The 15140-nt window shown below is 41.4% G+C and overlaps 1 protein-coding gene across 5 annotated transcripts in view; it reads left to right on the top strand.

The window, feature by feature from the left end:
* The first annotated feature begins 19 nt into the window (after positions 1–19).
* HJURP (Holliday junction recognition protein) overlaps positions 20–15140 on the top strand; it is a 38533-nt gene continuing 23412 nt past the window's right edge. Inside the window, exons 1-6 of one of the 5 annotated variants that reach the window (XM_075852817.1) lie at positions 20–434; positions 541–588; positions 1733–1819; positions 3224–3293; positions 8364–8407; positions 11875–11997. In XM_075852817.1, the coding sequence (XP_075708932.1) occupies positions 423–434; positions 541–588; positions 1733–1819; positions 3224–3293; positions 8364–8407; positions 11875–11997 (384 nt within the window). In that variant the 5' untranslated portion in view covers positions 20–422. Of the gene's footprint in view, positions 435–540; positions 589–616; positions 676–1732; positions 1820–3223; positions 3294–8363; positions 8408–11874; positions 11998–15140 lie in introns of those variants that run through there. The other 4 variants (XM_075852813.1, XM_075852816.1, XM_075852814.1 and 1 more) reach the window with 4 other exon arrangements.

Below are 15140 nucleotides of genomic sequence, written 5' to 3'. Positions count from 1 at the left end.
ATAATACTACTGCTGAGACATTATTTATAACACTCCCCCTACTTCCTGACGGAATTAAACCCACTGCCGTGAACTAACAAGAGTGCAACTAGATGGAGGCGCTACTTATTCCAAGGACGGGCGTATTAATCAAGCGCCGAGTAGCTTTTTAGGGCACTTTGGGATGCCCTTAATCGAGGCGTCTACGCCGTTGCCAGATCAATAGTTTTAAGGCTGGAATATAGAGCTGTTATGTCTATAAGTTACTTATGCAGTTTAATACGAAGCGAGGTTTATAAATTGAATATAAAAAAAAACCAACACCCTAGGGGAGAAATGTTGATGTAACTGAAAAGTAAAAATGTAATTTGAAACGGTTTCGTTTGCTTTCCGCGCATTAGAATCATTCTGAGTGATCCTGGTCTCCGAGAACATGGCCGTCGATGAGAAGACAGGTACTGGGTGTTCGTTGACGTTAATTACGCATGCTCCGATTCTCCAGCCAATGAGAGAGCGGAAGTCGTAGTTTGAATAACAGAACTCGCTTGATGTGTTGTTTAGGTGAAAATGCGGAAATTGGAGACGAGAAAGAGGTCGAGTAAGCGTCAGGTAATAACGGGCGCAGATATTACATTAGCGCTGACGCTGTAGTGTCCTCAGCCAGTCCCTCAGCGTTCGGTACATCCAAATCCTAACGTACGAAACGTATAAAAACGGTTATTTATTATGGTAGCCCCTGATATCACTGTTTATACATGGACAGTGGCACAGCGCTTCAGGTAGTGCCCTGCCCATGGGGGTTCGGGCCACATATCCCAGTGTATGCCTATACAGTGGGATATGTTGAGACTCCTTTGTGTGGTGTGAATGAGGCCTTAGGGCTCTGGTTTACTTTTGTAAAAGTGTAGAACATTTTTAAAATTGCTAAAACTTTTTGAAATAAGGGCGTCTTGTAAGTGCAATGAGCACCCATTATATCATTACTGGGAACATGAGTTTTGGGCTAGTGTATTGTCTGTTTTGAGAGGAGCAAGCGAATTCTGCGTTTTCCGAGATCTATACGTACACTTGTCATTGTGTCACTGTAAGGGTATGTGCACACACACTAATTACGTCCGTAATTGACGGACTTATTTCGGCCGCAAGTACCGGACCGAACACATTGCAGGGAGCCGGGCTCCTAGCATCATACTTATGTACGACGCTAGGAGTCCCTGCCTCGCTGCCGGACAACTGTCCCTTACTGAAAACATGATTACAGTATGGGACAGTTGTCCGGCAGCGAAGCAGGGACTCCTAGCGTCGTACATCACTATGATGCTAGGAGCCCGGCTCCCTGCACTGTGTTCGGTCCGGTACTTGCAGCCGAAATACGTCCGTCAATTACGGACGTAATTAGTGTGTGTGCACATACCCTAACGGTGCTGAATTTGCCATTAGACGTGGATGTTCCTGGTTTATAGTTTGCAGTGGATTCTAGTGCCGAAGGTTTAATTGAATACTTGCATGATAGATCCAGATCATATGTGATGGTCGATGAATACTTAGTTCTATTGTACCCGCTGTCTCTGGAAATAGTTTATGTATCCATGGAGCACTGGAGCCATTTGTGCCGCCTTGAAGTTCATGAGACTGCTCCATGCTGCTTAGTTTTTGATAGTTATAAAGCTCAGATATTGTACTACATTATTTACAAGTTACTTCTAATGGACACTATATTTAGACTGGTGTATTTGTTCTTTCTTTGTTATAGGCTCCTGGCAGAAAAATGGATTTCATAACCGGTCTGGACAGAAGTGAGAAGATCTTTCAAACAAGAATGATGGACATTTTTCAAAAGGTTGGCACCCGCAGGATATAGGCCATGTTCACACACCACAGACATAAGCAAATACACCATTGTCGTTTAAATCCACGGTTGAAACTCTGATTTCTGCGGCAGATTGGACCCTGGATTTTCACATGGATTAGCCCTATATTAATTCATTGGAGATTTTTATTTATTTATTTATTTATTTTATTTTTTCCAAAGCATATCCGGAGGGCCTAAAAGAGTACATTCAGTTTTATAAAACTTCTGCCCTGACCTAGAGACATATCAGAAATATATATCAGTGGAGTTCTGGGATCCCAATGAAATAAAGGAAAGCATTACGCCAATAGACTTGAATAAAGCTGTAATGCGCACTAACAGGGGCCAGCAGCCTTCGGCACTCCAGCTGTTGTAAACCGTAACTCCCAACATGCCCTGACAGTTAAAGGCTTTACGCCTCATGCACACGACTGTGTGCGCCGGCCGAGTCCCGTCAGTGATCCGAGGAAAGATAGAACATGTCCTATCTTTCCTCGGATCGGAGACATGGATAATTTTTCACGGACGCGATTCACCCGCTAAAGTGAATGGGTCTGTGAAGACAATCGGATGCCGCCAAAAACGACCCGAGAGTTAGTATTCCAGAAAAAGTCTTAGGGCATGCTGGAAATTGTAGCTTGACGACAACCGAAGTGCCGAACGTTGCTGAGACTTGATTTATAATGAAATAAAATGTCTACATACACAGGGGGAAGTTAACAGCGTTCCTAGCGTAGACATGTTGCAAACGGCCTAAAAGTCGCAATAATTGTGATTTTCTGACTGTTTTCCCCCCCGTTCTCGTCCCGCTTTTTTTCAAAAATAAATCAAATTATTTGTTTTTATGGCTGTTTTGCATCAATCTGTCTCAAAATTTGAAGCCATTTCCTGACCGTCTGTTTGTTTTTCACCGACATTTGCCATTTTATTCGTTAGGGTTTTTTTGGTCTGCCTGGGACAGTGCTCTGCTCCTGACAACACTGTCCATATGTGGGCAGGGATATCAGGCGCTTCCCCAGAGACTGAGTCCCCGGAGCAGAGTCGCTTCTAGTGCTCCGCCTGGGACTCCTTCTCTGCTGACAGTACTATCCATATATGGACAGTGAATCCATGACGATGACAGCACCTGGCGGCCGAGTGGGCTCCCCAAGGGTAGTGGGCCCTGGTTCGCCGGGTCCTGACGCTGGCCCTGGTCCAACCTGACCTTCCTCATGTGTTCATCAGTACATTCATCTTTGTATTTGTTTTATTATTTGCCTTATTTGTATCACCATTATTATTACTCCACACTATTTCTAACCATTGACTCAATGTGTGCGTCTTTAGTCATGTCTGTTATTACGTTACCACACCATCTCCAAAACTTTTAATGCATTTTCTTCCTAAATATAGTTCAATCGTCCATTTGTCGATGATATTGTTGTGAATATTGGAAATCTTACATATGAGACGCCTGATGGAGGTAAGAAAGTTTTCATTGCTTATAGTTCTTCATAAGACAAAAATAATATTCCCCTTCATCTCTATTTTACAGTTTATACACAGTATAGATCACCTACATACATATTTTAAAGGCTCTGTAAACCTTTGAAAACAATATATATATATATATATATATTCTTTTTTTTTTTTTCAAATAAGTGTGTCAGTGTGTTTGGTGCAACTTTGTAATGACATTTTATTTACAAATTATTTTTACTTTTTCAGATACAGCTTCTATGTATCCTGGATAAAGAGCATCTGTAGCTTGCGCTGAGACCTGAATCAGTCAGGTCAGCGGTACTGACGGGTTCAGTGAGAGCGGAATCCAGCTGTTATCGTTCACATCTAAGTTCATAAATTTTTGATGGCTTATTTTTAGCTTGTTCAGTGCTGCTAGCAACTTCTCTATTTTTAAGTTCATAACTTAGATGTGATCGATAACAGGTGGATCCTGCCTGTCCTGACTGATTCAGGTTTCAGCACACGATACAGCTTCTATGTATCCAGGATACATAGAAGCTGTATCTAAAAAAGTAAAAACATTTTTTAATAAAAAACAAATTACAAAGTATTGCTAAACAATATACATTGTTTTAGTAAAAATAAAAGTCTTCAAAGGTTTACATAATCTTTAATAACTTCGTAAATACAATACATTAATTATCTAATACTGATCCTGAGTTACAGCTTACATTATAGCCCAGAGCTGCAATCACAATTCTGCTGGTTGCTACTGGAATTCTTCTCGAATGTGGAGAATTTTTAATTTGCAAGTGAGTATAAAGTAAATATTGTTTAGATTTACATGTTTATTTTTGGTATATGCTGCTGTTATTCAAAACCACTCCATGTCCTATTCCTCATAGTCTTTTCTGATAATATTGAGGATTTCATCCCTAGAAACTACTGTAATAAATGTCTTCTGAAAACATAATGTTTAGTCCTTTATTGTTTAAAAATATACAAAGCTAAGTGACAAGTGAACAAAACATTGATCACCACAGTAAAACAGGGAAATAGGGGTGATATCCTGAACAGCAGCAGCATCATGTACTGTACCAGTGACGAGAGTCCCCTAGTTGTTGGAGAGGTGCAGCTGGGGAGGCAGTTATCACACAAGTGATCATGATATAGACAGGCCTTTCTCTGGCTGCACCAATCCCTGATTTAGCAACGTATTTGACTCAGTTTGTGCTTATTTCACTTATACTGGGTTTGGGAGGCAAATGAAATGTAAATGGAACAATATTTTTAATTTTAGCATGGACTTTGACCACAGGTGGTGAGGCCCAGGCATTACCATGTTCTGCCTGGTGAGACCCCAGTAGAAACATTTTGAGAAGCTTTGATGTACATGGAAAAGTTTTTTGTTTTTTTTACTCGCCATCTTCACTAAATCGCTTGCTCTGTAACAGCGGAGTTGGTACCTCAAAAGTTCCTAGGACTGGGTGGAACTAGAAAGGGAGGTAAATACTGAAAAAAATTACTTTTGGTGTAATCTATAGACCCCCCAATATAACTGAGGAGATGGAAGTTCAGCTATATAAACAGATGGAGCGGGCTGCACAGGCGGGTACCGTTGTGATAATGGGAGATTTTAATTTCCGGGATATTAATTGGTGTCATGGTTCGGCTTCAACTGCAAAGGGGAGACATTTCCTCAACCTGTTGCAGGAAATTGTTATGGGCCAGTTTGTGGAAGACCCGACTAGAGGTGAAGCTCTGTTGGATCTGGTCATTTCTAATAATACAGATCTTGTTGGGAATGTCAATGTTCGTGAAAACCTCGGTAACCGTGATCATAATATAGTTACATTTTACCTATACTGTAAAAAACAAATGCAGGCTGGGATGGCAAAAACATTTAATTTTAAGAAAGCCAATTTCCCCAGGATGAGGGCGGCAATTCAGGATATGGACTGGGAAGAACTAATGTCAAATAATGGAACAAATGATAAATGGGAGATTTTCAAATCTACTTTGGATAATTATAGTGCAAAATTTATTCCTATAGGTAACAACTATAAACGACTAAAATTAAATCCCACATGGCTTACACCTTCTGTGAAAGGGGCAATACATGACAAAAAAAAAAGGGCATTAGAAAAATGCAAATCTCAGGGTACAGTTGTAGCCTTTTTAAATTATAAAGAGCTTAATAAAATCTGTAAAAAGGTAATAACAGTAGCAATAATACAAAATGAAAGGCAGGTGGCCAAGGATAGTAAAACAAATCCCCAAAAATTCTTCAAGTATACAAATGCAAAAAAGCCAAGGTCTGAACATGTAGGAACCATAGGTAGTGGTAATGGGGAGTTGGTCACAGGGGATCAAGAGAAGGCAGAGTTACTAAATGGGTTCTTTAGCTCTGTATATATAACAGAAGAAAGAGCAGCTGGTGCCAGTGCTGTTAATATATCAGTTGATATACTGAATTGGATGAATGTAGATATGGTGCAAGCTAAATGAAATAAAATAAATGTGCACAAGGCCCCGGGACCAGATGGGTTACACCCTAGAGTTCTTAAGGAGCTTAGTTCAGTTATTTCTGTCCCCCTCTTCATAATATTTTGAGATTCTCTAGTGACTGGTATAGTGCCAAGGGACTGGCGCAGGGCAAATGTGGTGCCTATTTTCAAAAAGGGCTCTAGATCTTCCCCGGGTAATTATAGACCAGTAAGCGTGGGGAAAATGTTTGGGGGGCTATTGAGGGACTATATACTGGAGTATGTGCCAAAAAATAGTATTATAAGAGACAGCCAGCACGGATTTACTAAGGACAGAAGTTGTCAAACTAACCTGATCTGTTTTTATGAAGAGATGAGCAGAAGCCTAGACACAAGGGGCGCTGTGGATATAGTGTTTTTGGACTTTGCAAAGGTATTTGACATTGTCCCTCATAGATGTATAATGGGTAAATTAAGGACTATAGGTTTAGAAAATATAGTTTGTAATTGGATTGAGAATTGGCTCAAGGACCGTATCCAGAGAGTTGTGGTCAATGATTCCTTCTCTGAATGGTCACCGGTTATAAGTGGTGTACCCCAGGGTTCAGTGCTGGGACCACTATTATTCAACTTATTTATTAATGATATAGAGGATGGGATTAATAGCACTATTTCTATTTTTGCAGATGACACCAAGCTATGTAATATAGTTCAGTCTATGGAAGATGTTCGTGAATTGCAAGCGGATTTAAACAAACTAAGTGTTTGGGCGTCCAGCTGGCAAATGAAGTTTAATGTAGATAAATGTAAAGTTATGCATCTGGGTACCAACAACCTGCATGCATCATATGTCCTAGGGGGAGCTACACTGGGGGAGTCACTTGTTGAGAAGGATCTGGGTGTACTTGTATATCATAAACTAAATAACAGCATGCAGTGTCAATCAGCTGCTTCAAAGGCCAGCAGGATATTGTCGTGTATCAAAAGAGGCATGGACTCGCGGGACAGGGATGTAATATTACCACTTTACAAAGCATTAGTGATGCCTCATCTAGAATATGCAGTTCAGTTCTGGGCTCCAGTTCATAGAAAGGATGCCCTGGAGTTGGAAAAAATACAAAGAAGAGCAACGAAGCTAATAAGGGGCATGGAGAATCTAAGTTATGAGGAAAGATTAAAAGAACTAAACCTATTTAGCCTTGAAAAAAGACGACTAAGGGAGGACATGATTAACTTATATAAATATGTGAATGGCACATACAAAATATATGGTGAAATCCTGTTCCATGTAAAACCCCCTCAAAAAACAAGGGGGCACTCCCTCCGTCTGGAGAAAAAAAGGTTCAACCTGCAGAGGCGACAAGGCTTCTTTACAGTGAGAACTGTGAATCTATGGAATAGTCTACCGCAGGAGCTGGTCACAGCAGGGACAGTAGATGGCTTTAAAAAAGGCTTAGATAATTTCCTAGAACAAAAAAACTATTCGCTCCTATGTGTAGAAATTTTTACCTTCCCTTTTCCGTCCCTTGTTTGAACTTGATGGACATGTGTCTTTTTTCAGCCGTACTAACTATGTAACTTGTACACATCAGCGTTGAACTTCCCGTTTGGACTTCCATTCATCTGTTCCATCAAAGGAACAGATGAACGGAAAGTGAAATGGAAAGTATCGTTTCCGCTTGCATCACATTGATTTCAATGCTATTTTACTTTTCATTTTGATTGTTTGCCTCCGTTCAGCTAGGTTTCATTTTTTTCTCACGGAAACCGTAGCGCAGCGCAATACGCTTTTGTTTCCGGGGAAAAAAACCTGAGACCTAGCGCATCGGAGGCAAACTGAATCAAACTGCAACAAGAAAATACCATTGAAATCAATGTATCTATATGTACAAACAATTCCCCAAGTTAAAGGGACACTCTGGCCAAAACTAAATTTTCCCTTGTGTACCATTATGGTATCAATCCTCTGACGGAACAGATGAACAGAAATCCTAACGTAAGTTCAGCAGTGATCTGAACAAGCCCTTAGAGTGGCTTGATGTTACCATCAGTTCATAAAGTCAGTTGGGTGAATTTTCCTGTCTGATCTCCCTATTTTTATCAAGCGTGACTCTATGGACCTTACTTTAATAACCCTATATATTGAAATTCCGAAGTGCGTTTCTACCACACTTGTCATAGTGGGAAATGAGGGTAAGGGTAATGTAATTCAGTTTTCCGGCAGGTTACCAACTACCACATGTTGTTGCTTTCTTGATACTATACCAGGATCAGAGCACTGAAAGAACTCTTTAACAGCAGGAAAAGCCTTTTTTTGCCAGGATCTGATCAGCCTGTAGCATTCTGCAGCGATCCCATCAACATTAAATTTCAGGGGTTTGTAGGTAAATGCGATTTGTTAGGATTTCCAGCCCAAAAGTGAAATAAATGACAAATTAAAAATGTCAGTTGATAAATGTGTTCCACTGTAAATACCTGGCACAATTCTTACTGATTTGTGCACGGCTATGGCTTTGATGTTGAAATAATTAATTTGTTCCCTGAATAAAAAATCCATGTTACATTAGAGGCATAGTTGTAATTTAAATGAATTTTTATTTTAGGTCAACGTTCATGGATACATGAAACGGATGTGCCAGGATATTGGGTACTTGTGGTTTTTTATATTCATAAACTAAGTTAACTAAATTGTTGGCAGAATTAAAATTTTCGCATTTGTCTGTGAAACATCTATTTTTTTTATGTTTTCTAACGCTTTAAAGGGGTTATCCGATGACAAAAAACTGCATTGCAATAATATTTTTATGTGAAAAGACATAACTTACTAATATACTTTTAACAAAAAAATTCTGTACTAAATGGTGCAGTACTAACCTGGTGAATTGTTCCTGGAAGTCCTGGAGCTTTTCTAATAATGATGACGCTCCGGCACGACCCCACATGACTGAGGGCTTGCTTCATGTGCTGTTCGTAAACATGACCGCAAGGGGCTGTCACATTGCCTATTGCTTGAGTCCCGAGCAGAACATCAGCTAGCGCTTTGCTCAGGACTCCAGCCCTGCTCCCAACATCCATATTTGGTCATTTCAGGGATTTGCTATTGCTGGAATTTCCAAGCAGAGCATCAGCTGATGCTCTGCTCAGGAACTCCAGCCCTGCTGCAGACGTTACTGTCCATATATGGACAGTGATGTGGGCAGAAGTTGTGGAGTCCCCAGGCAGAGCATCAGCTGATGCTCTGCTCTGGAGCTCCAGCTATAGCAAACTCCTGAATTGACCAAATGTGGACTTCGGGAGCAGGGCTGGAGTCCTGAGCAAAGCGCTAGCTGATGTTCTGCTCGGGACTCAAGCAATAGGCAATGTGACAGCCCCTTGCGGTCATGTTCACGAACAGCACATGAAGCAAGCCCTCAGTCATGTGGGGCCGTGTCGGAGCATCATCATTATTAGAAAAGCTCCAGGACTTCCGGGAACAATCCACAAGGTTTGAACTGCACCATTTAGTACAGAATTTTTAATTAAAGTAGATTAGTAAGTTACTTCTTTTCATATAAATATATTATTGCAATGTAGTTTTTTGTCACCGGATAACCCCTTTAGTTGCTGTTTTTTTTATCCCTTAAAGACTATTGTGCTGTTTGTTTTTTTTTATTATTATTAGAGCTGAAGCTTAAACATAGTAACATGATATAATAAAAATATAAAATGTTTGATGTACATCATTTTTTTTATACGTAACCTTTGCAGTTTGGGGTATTTGGGCAGGGGATATGGGTAAGGCATCGTAAAGAAGACCTCCATTGGAAACACAACTTTCCTGGTCTACGTTCCCCACCTGACTGTATACCACACTCTACGCTTTTATGTACACTGTACTTTATGAACTGCTGCCTTGTTTGACCTTTAAAAAAGCCTCCATCTTGATTCTTAGATTTCCCCAGCTTTCTCTTCCTCTCTGCTTTGCTATCATTCCCATGATACTTTAGCACAAAATCACATGACCAGCTAAAGACCATACCATTTCTGCATGCTGGGGGACACTGTAATTATCATTCTCTCTATATTTTCCTAAATAAGCTGAGAAACCATAAGCATACAGACAGGGAGGCTGCACTATACTCTTCTACGTTTTACCTGGGTGACAGGAACATAAGTATCAGTGGTAGCTGATGAAAGAAGTTCCTGTACGTCCGTCCCCACCCTGTGCAAAACTAGTATGGTACAGGAACTAAAGCCTGTGATGAGTGACACATAGATCTCCATAGAATAGAGTAGAGAAAGTGTCACCGAGCCGGATTCACACTGCTGCTAAGCAGCCATCCGAGTCTGATATATAGAGATAGAAGCATCAAGAAAAATAACTGGTGAGAGACTGAAACATGGAATACCATAATGGCACACATGGGAAAGTTCTTCGTTTTGGCCGGAGTGTCCCTTTAGCTTGAGGAGTGTTTGAACATATAGATAAAGTGAACCCTCTGAGATGATCAACCAAAATTACGGGGCAAAATAGTCTAGTGAGGGAATATATGGATAAGGGGGAGTGTGGAATTGGCATAGAGGGACATTGAGAAAGAGATTGAAAGATCCATGGGCCTGACAACCCGTCTCAATCTACCCTTTTTTTTTATTTTATTTTTTTAACCATTTAATAAACACTGATGATTTTTATTCATTGTGTTGATTGCACGATGCATCAAAACTTCTATACTGTTTCTATACCGTGCACCCTGAAACGGTTCCATACCGTTATTTCATGTTTTTCTATACTAAGCTGTGCGGCCGCACAGCTTAGTGCAGTAATACATGAGTGTATGAGAGCGGGGCTGCGGCTGTGTAATAGAGCCATTGCCTCACTCCTGAGTTCTGCCATGTGCGCGCGGTCAGCATGATATGAATCGACCAGCGCTGCACTAATGAGCGGCCGCACTGAAGACAGAACATGGTGGGCGCACTGCAAAACGCCCCCATGTTCTGACTTCAGTGCCTGAACCGCCTCTCATTAGTGCTGCATCGGCTGCATCACCTCATGCTGATTGTGCGCGCACTTATTGTCAGGAGCAGGGCAATGACTGTTACACAGCCACAGCCCCGCTCTAACAGCGGAGGTCAGAGAAACCTCTCCGCCGCTATTCCCCTGAATGCTGCAATCAAAGCTGACCGTAACATTCAGGAGGAAATGAGATGGGGGAATTCCTGTGACGCGATTGAGGGTCATACCATATATGGGCATACTTGGGTATGTCCTAACAACTGCCTGTGTACTATCTGTACACAGGCTAATGTACTGACATAGATATATGCCAGTACATTGAAGTTTAAAAATTAAATAATGTAATGTTAAATAAAAAAAAACACACAATAAACATTAAAATAAGTCTCAATGCATAAAATATACACACATTCGGTATCGTCGTGACCGTAATAACACATTTATAGCGTCATTTATGTTTACACTGTTATAAAATAAACTGCTTTCTTTCATTATTAATGTGAGGCACAAGGTATTATGAATTTTGAACCTACATGTGCCTCCCATTAATAGTAATTGACCCCATCATGTACCTCACACATTAACCCAATGTTGTCGATTATGACTGAGAAACATGATGGGGTTAATTATTATTGTGAGGCACGGGGAGGTTCAAAATTCATCACACCACGCGCCTCACATCAGAGAATGGAAGAACCTTTTTTTTTTTTTTTTTTTTTTTTTTTGGGCAAAACTATCGTTTTGGTATAGAGTATGGCAATACTACACGAAGTATCGGTATCGAAGTCCAAATTCTGGTGTTCCACGGGATGTCTTATTCACAATCTCTGCACTTCGTTACTGTTTCTATGGTAATTACAGCAGAGGAAGCGTAATCTCGCGAGATTACGCTTCTGCTGTAACTACCACAGACAGAGTAACGAAGTGCAGAGATTGTGAATAGACATCCCGTGGAACACCAGAATTTGGACTTCGATACCGATACTTCGTGTTGTATTGCCATATGGGTCCGCAATTATACGGATAAATTGCGGCCTTAGAGGGTGCTTTTAATGTTCAATTTGTAATTGACAGTAATTGTAACCTGGTATGCTCCCTGGGTGTGTTGTATTTTCCTTCAGAAATTTTCATTTGTTACAAAACGTCAAGATTTGAGACCAGTCAGGGAATCGCTCTCTTCGGATTTACCAGAAGAGCGTTCCTTACGACGCTCAAAAAAGAAGAAATTGTCTACTACTTTCCAAGTAAGAATTTGTTTTCTTTTTCTAATAAGTCATTGTGGTGCTTTTTATTTTCCATTGATTTTGTACTCTATTATGTTAGATATTATGTATAGGATGACGTTTTGAAGAGAAATGTGAGAAAAGTATGCATTAAAAAAATTGCTATAATCCTATCCTATAGAGATTCTAATCTTTAATATATTTCCGTTAAATACAATACATAGTAATACTAAAGCCTTTAAAACTGGACCATATCCAGAAAGAAATACAGCAAGGGCAAGATGGAATAATACCCAGTGGTATAAAAAACAACCACCCACAGTCACTGCTATAAATGCAATAGGCTAAATATGGAAATAATCCATAATCATGGGTATTTTTCCATCTTGCCCTTGCTGGCAAGGCGGCGTGTCTCTGCTACGGACAGTGGAATCGCTCCCCAGCTCTAACACTGTAGCAGAAACGCCCCCTTGCCAGTTCGGCAGACAGTACAAGACTGATCTCTGAGTTCTCCTCTCCACAGCTCTGTCCGTAGCAGTGACACGCCCCCTTGCCTGTTTCGGATGAAAAGACTGCAATCGCGCACACTCTCATGCTGTGGCGCTGTCCATATCTGATTGGACAGTGTAACTGCCATAGTAACACGCCCACTTGACAGTACACGCCCCGTTGAATGTTCAGGGGGTTATTTAAATATCGGCCGCCAAATATTCCAATAACCTGTAGATTTAGCTCATTATTTTTCATTTCCACAAGGAAAACAGGAGAAAAGACACCCCAAAATGTGTTACACAATTTCTCCTGAGTAGGGAAATACCCCATATGTGTTTGTAAATGGCTATTTGGACATACGGCAAGGGTCTAAACGGAAAAAGTGCAATTTCGTTTTTGGAGTGGAGATTTTACAAAATTTTGTTTTTGATGCCATGTTGCATTGTGCTGAGGTACCAGTACAGTGAAAACTCCCGAGAAGTTACCCCATTTAGGAAACTACACCCCTCAAGGAATTCATCTAGAAGTGTAGTGAGCATTTTGACCCCCAAAGGTTTTGCAGAAATTAGTGCACAGTGGATGTTGCAGATTAAAAATTGACATTTTCCACAGATATGCTATTTCAGTGCCCAATGTGTTGGGCCCAGCTTGTACCACTGGAGACATACGCCCCATAAATTGTTAAGCGGTTCTCCAGAGTACAGTAAAACCCCATATGTGGTCATAAACTGCTGTTTGGGCACACTGCCAGGCACAGAAGGAGCGCCATTTGGCTTTTGGAGCGCAGATTTTGCTTGGTAGTAGTTTTGTTTAGTGTTTTACTGGTGTTTCAGCTAATAATGTGAGGGCATATGTAAGCTGGGCGGAGTGCACCAGGGTATATGTAAGCTGGGCGGAGTACATCAGGGAATATGTAAACTGTGCAGAGTACATCAGGGTATATTTAAGCTGGGTGGAGTTCATCAGGGTATATGTTAGCTGGGCGGCGTACATCAGGGTATATGTAAATTGCGCGGCGTACATCAGGGTATATGTAAGCTGGGCGGAGTACATCAGGGTATATGTAAGCTGGGCGGAGTACATCAGGGTATATATAAGCTGGGTGGAGTTCATCAGGGTATATGTTAGCTGGGCGGCGTACATCAGGGTATATGTAAATTGTGCGGCGTACATCAGGGTATATGTAAGCTGGGTGGAGTACATCAGGAAATAATAAGGTGGGCGGAGTACATCAGGGTATATGTTAGCTGGGCGGCGTACATCAGGGTATATGTAAATTGTGCAGCGTACATCAGGGTATATGTAAGCTGGGCGGAGTACATCGGGGTATATGTAAGCTATGCGGAGTACATCAGGATATATGTAAGCTGTGCGGAGTACATCAGGGTATATGTAAGCTGTGCGGAGTACATCAGGGCATATGTAAGCTGTGCGGAGTACATCAGGGTATATGTAAGCTGGGCGGAGTACATCAGGGTATATGTAAGCTGGGCGGAGTACATCAGGGTATATGTAAGCTGGGCGGAGTACATCGGGGTATATGTGAGCTGTGCGGAGTACATCAGGGTATTTGAAACCGGTGCGGAGTGCATCAGGATATATGTAAGCTGTGCGGAGTACATTAGGGTATATGTAAGCTGTGCGGAGTTCATCAGGGTATATGTTAGCTGGGCGGCGTACATCAGGGCATATGTAAGCTGGGCGGAGTACATCAGGGTATATGTAAGCTGGGCGGCGTACATCAGGGTATATGTAATCTGGGCGGAGTACATCAGGGTATGTGTAAGCTATGCGGAGTACATCAGGATATATGTAAGCTGTGCGGAGTACATCAGGGTATATGTAAGCTGTGCGGAGTACATCAGGGCATATGTAAGCTGTGCGGAGTACATCAGGGTATATGTAAGCTGTGCGGCGTACATCAGGGTATATGTAAGCTATGTGGAGTACATCAGGGTATATGTAAGCTGGGCGGAGTACATCAGGGTATATGTAAGCTGGGCGGAGTACATCAGGGTATATGTAAGCTGGGCGGAGTACATCAGGGTATATGTAAGCTGGGCGGCGTACATCAGGGTATATGTAAGCTGGGCGGAGTACATCAGGGTATATGTAAGCTGTGCGGAGTACATCAGGGTATATGTAAGCTATGTGGAGTACATCAGGATATATGTAAGCTGTGCGGAGTACATCAGGGTATATGTAAGCTGTGCGGAGTACATCAGGGTATATGTAAGCTATGTGGAGTACATCAGGGTATATGTAAGCTGGGCGGAGTTCATCAGGGTATATGTAAGCTGTGCGGAGTACATCAGGGTATATGTAAACTGTGCGGAGTACATCAGGGTATATGTAAGCTATGTGGAGTACATCAGGGTATATGTAAGCTGGGCGGAGTGCAATAGGTCATAATAGGATGATGTAATAATGGGGAGAATGAATAATAAAATGAATTATCCCTGGATAGTGACGTACGCTTTGAACCAATCCTTTATGCACAGGCCGGATTTTTGGGTGTAGGAGTCGCACTTCTAAAGGGTGTCTGTGGTGTTGTACAAAATATCCGCACTCCAGTATTGACTAATCTTTGAATTCTTCACTAGCACCATATGTAGCACAGACCCCAAAATGTCATCGTTTTCGCTGCATTTACAGGGTCTACCAGTGGGGGC

This window comes from Rhinoderma darwinii, chromosome 2, assembly GCF_050947455.1.
Source record: "Rhinoderma darwinii isolate aRhiDar2 chromosome 2, aRhiDar2.hap1, whole genome shotgun sequence".
Lineage (NCBI taxonomy): Eukaryota > Metazoa > Chordata > Amphibia > Anura > Rhinodermatidae > Rhinoderma > Rhinoderma darwinii.
The sequence above is the reverse complement of the archived record's forward strand: the minus strand, read 5'-3'. Positions and strand labels throughout refer to the sequence as shown.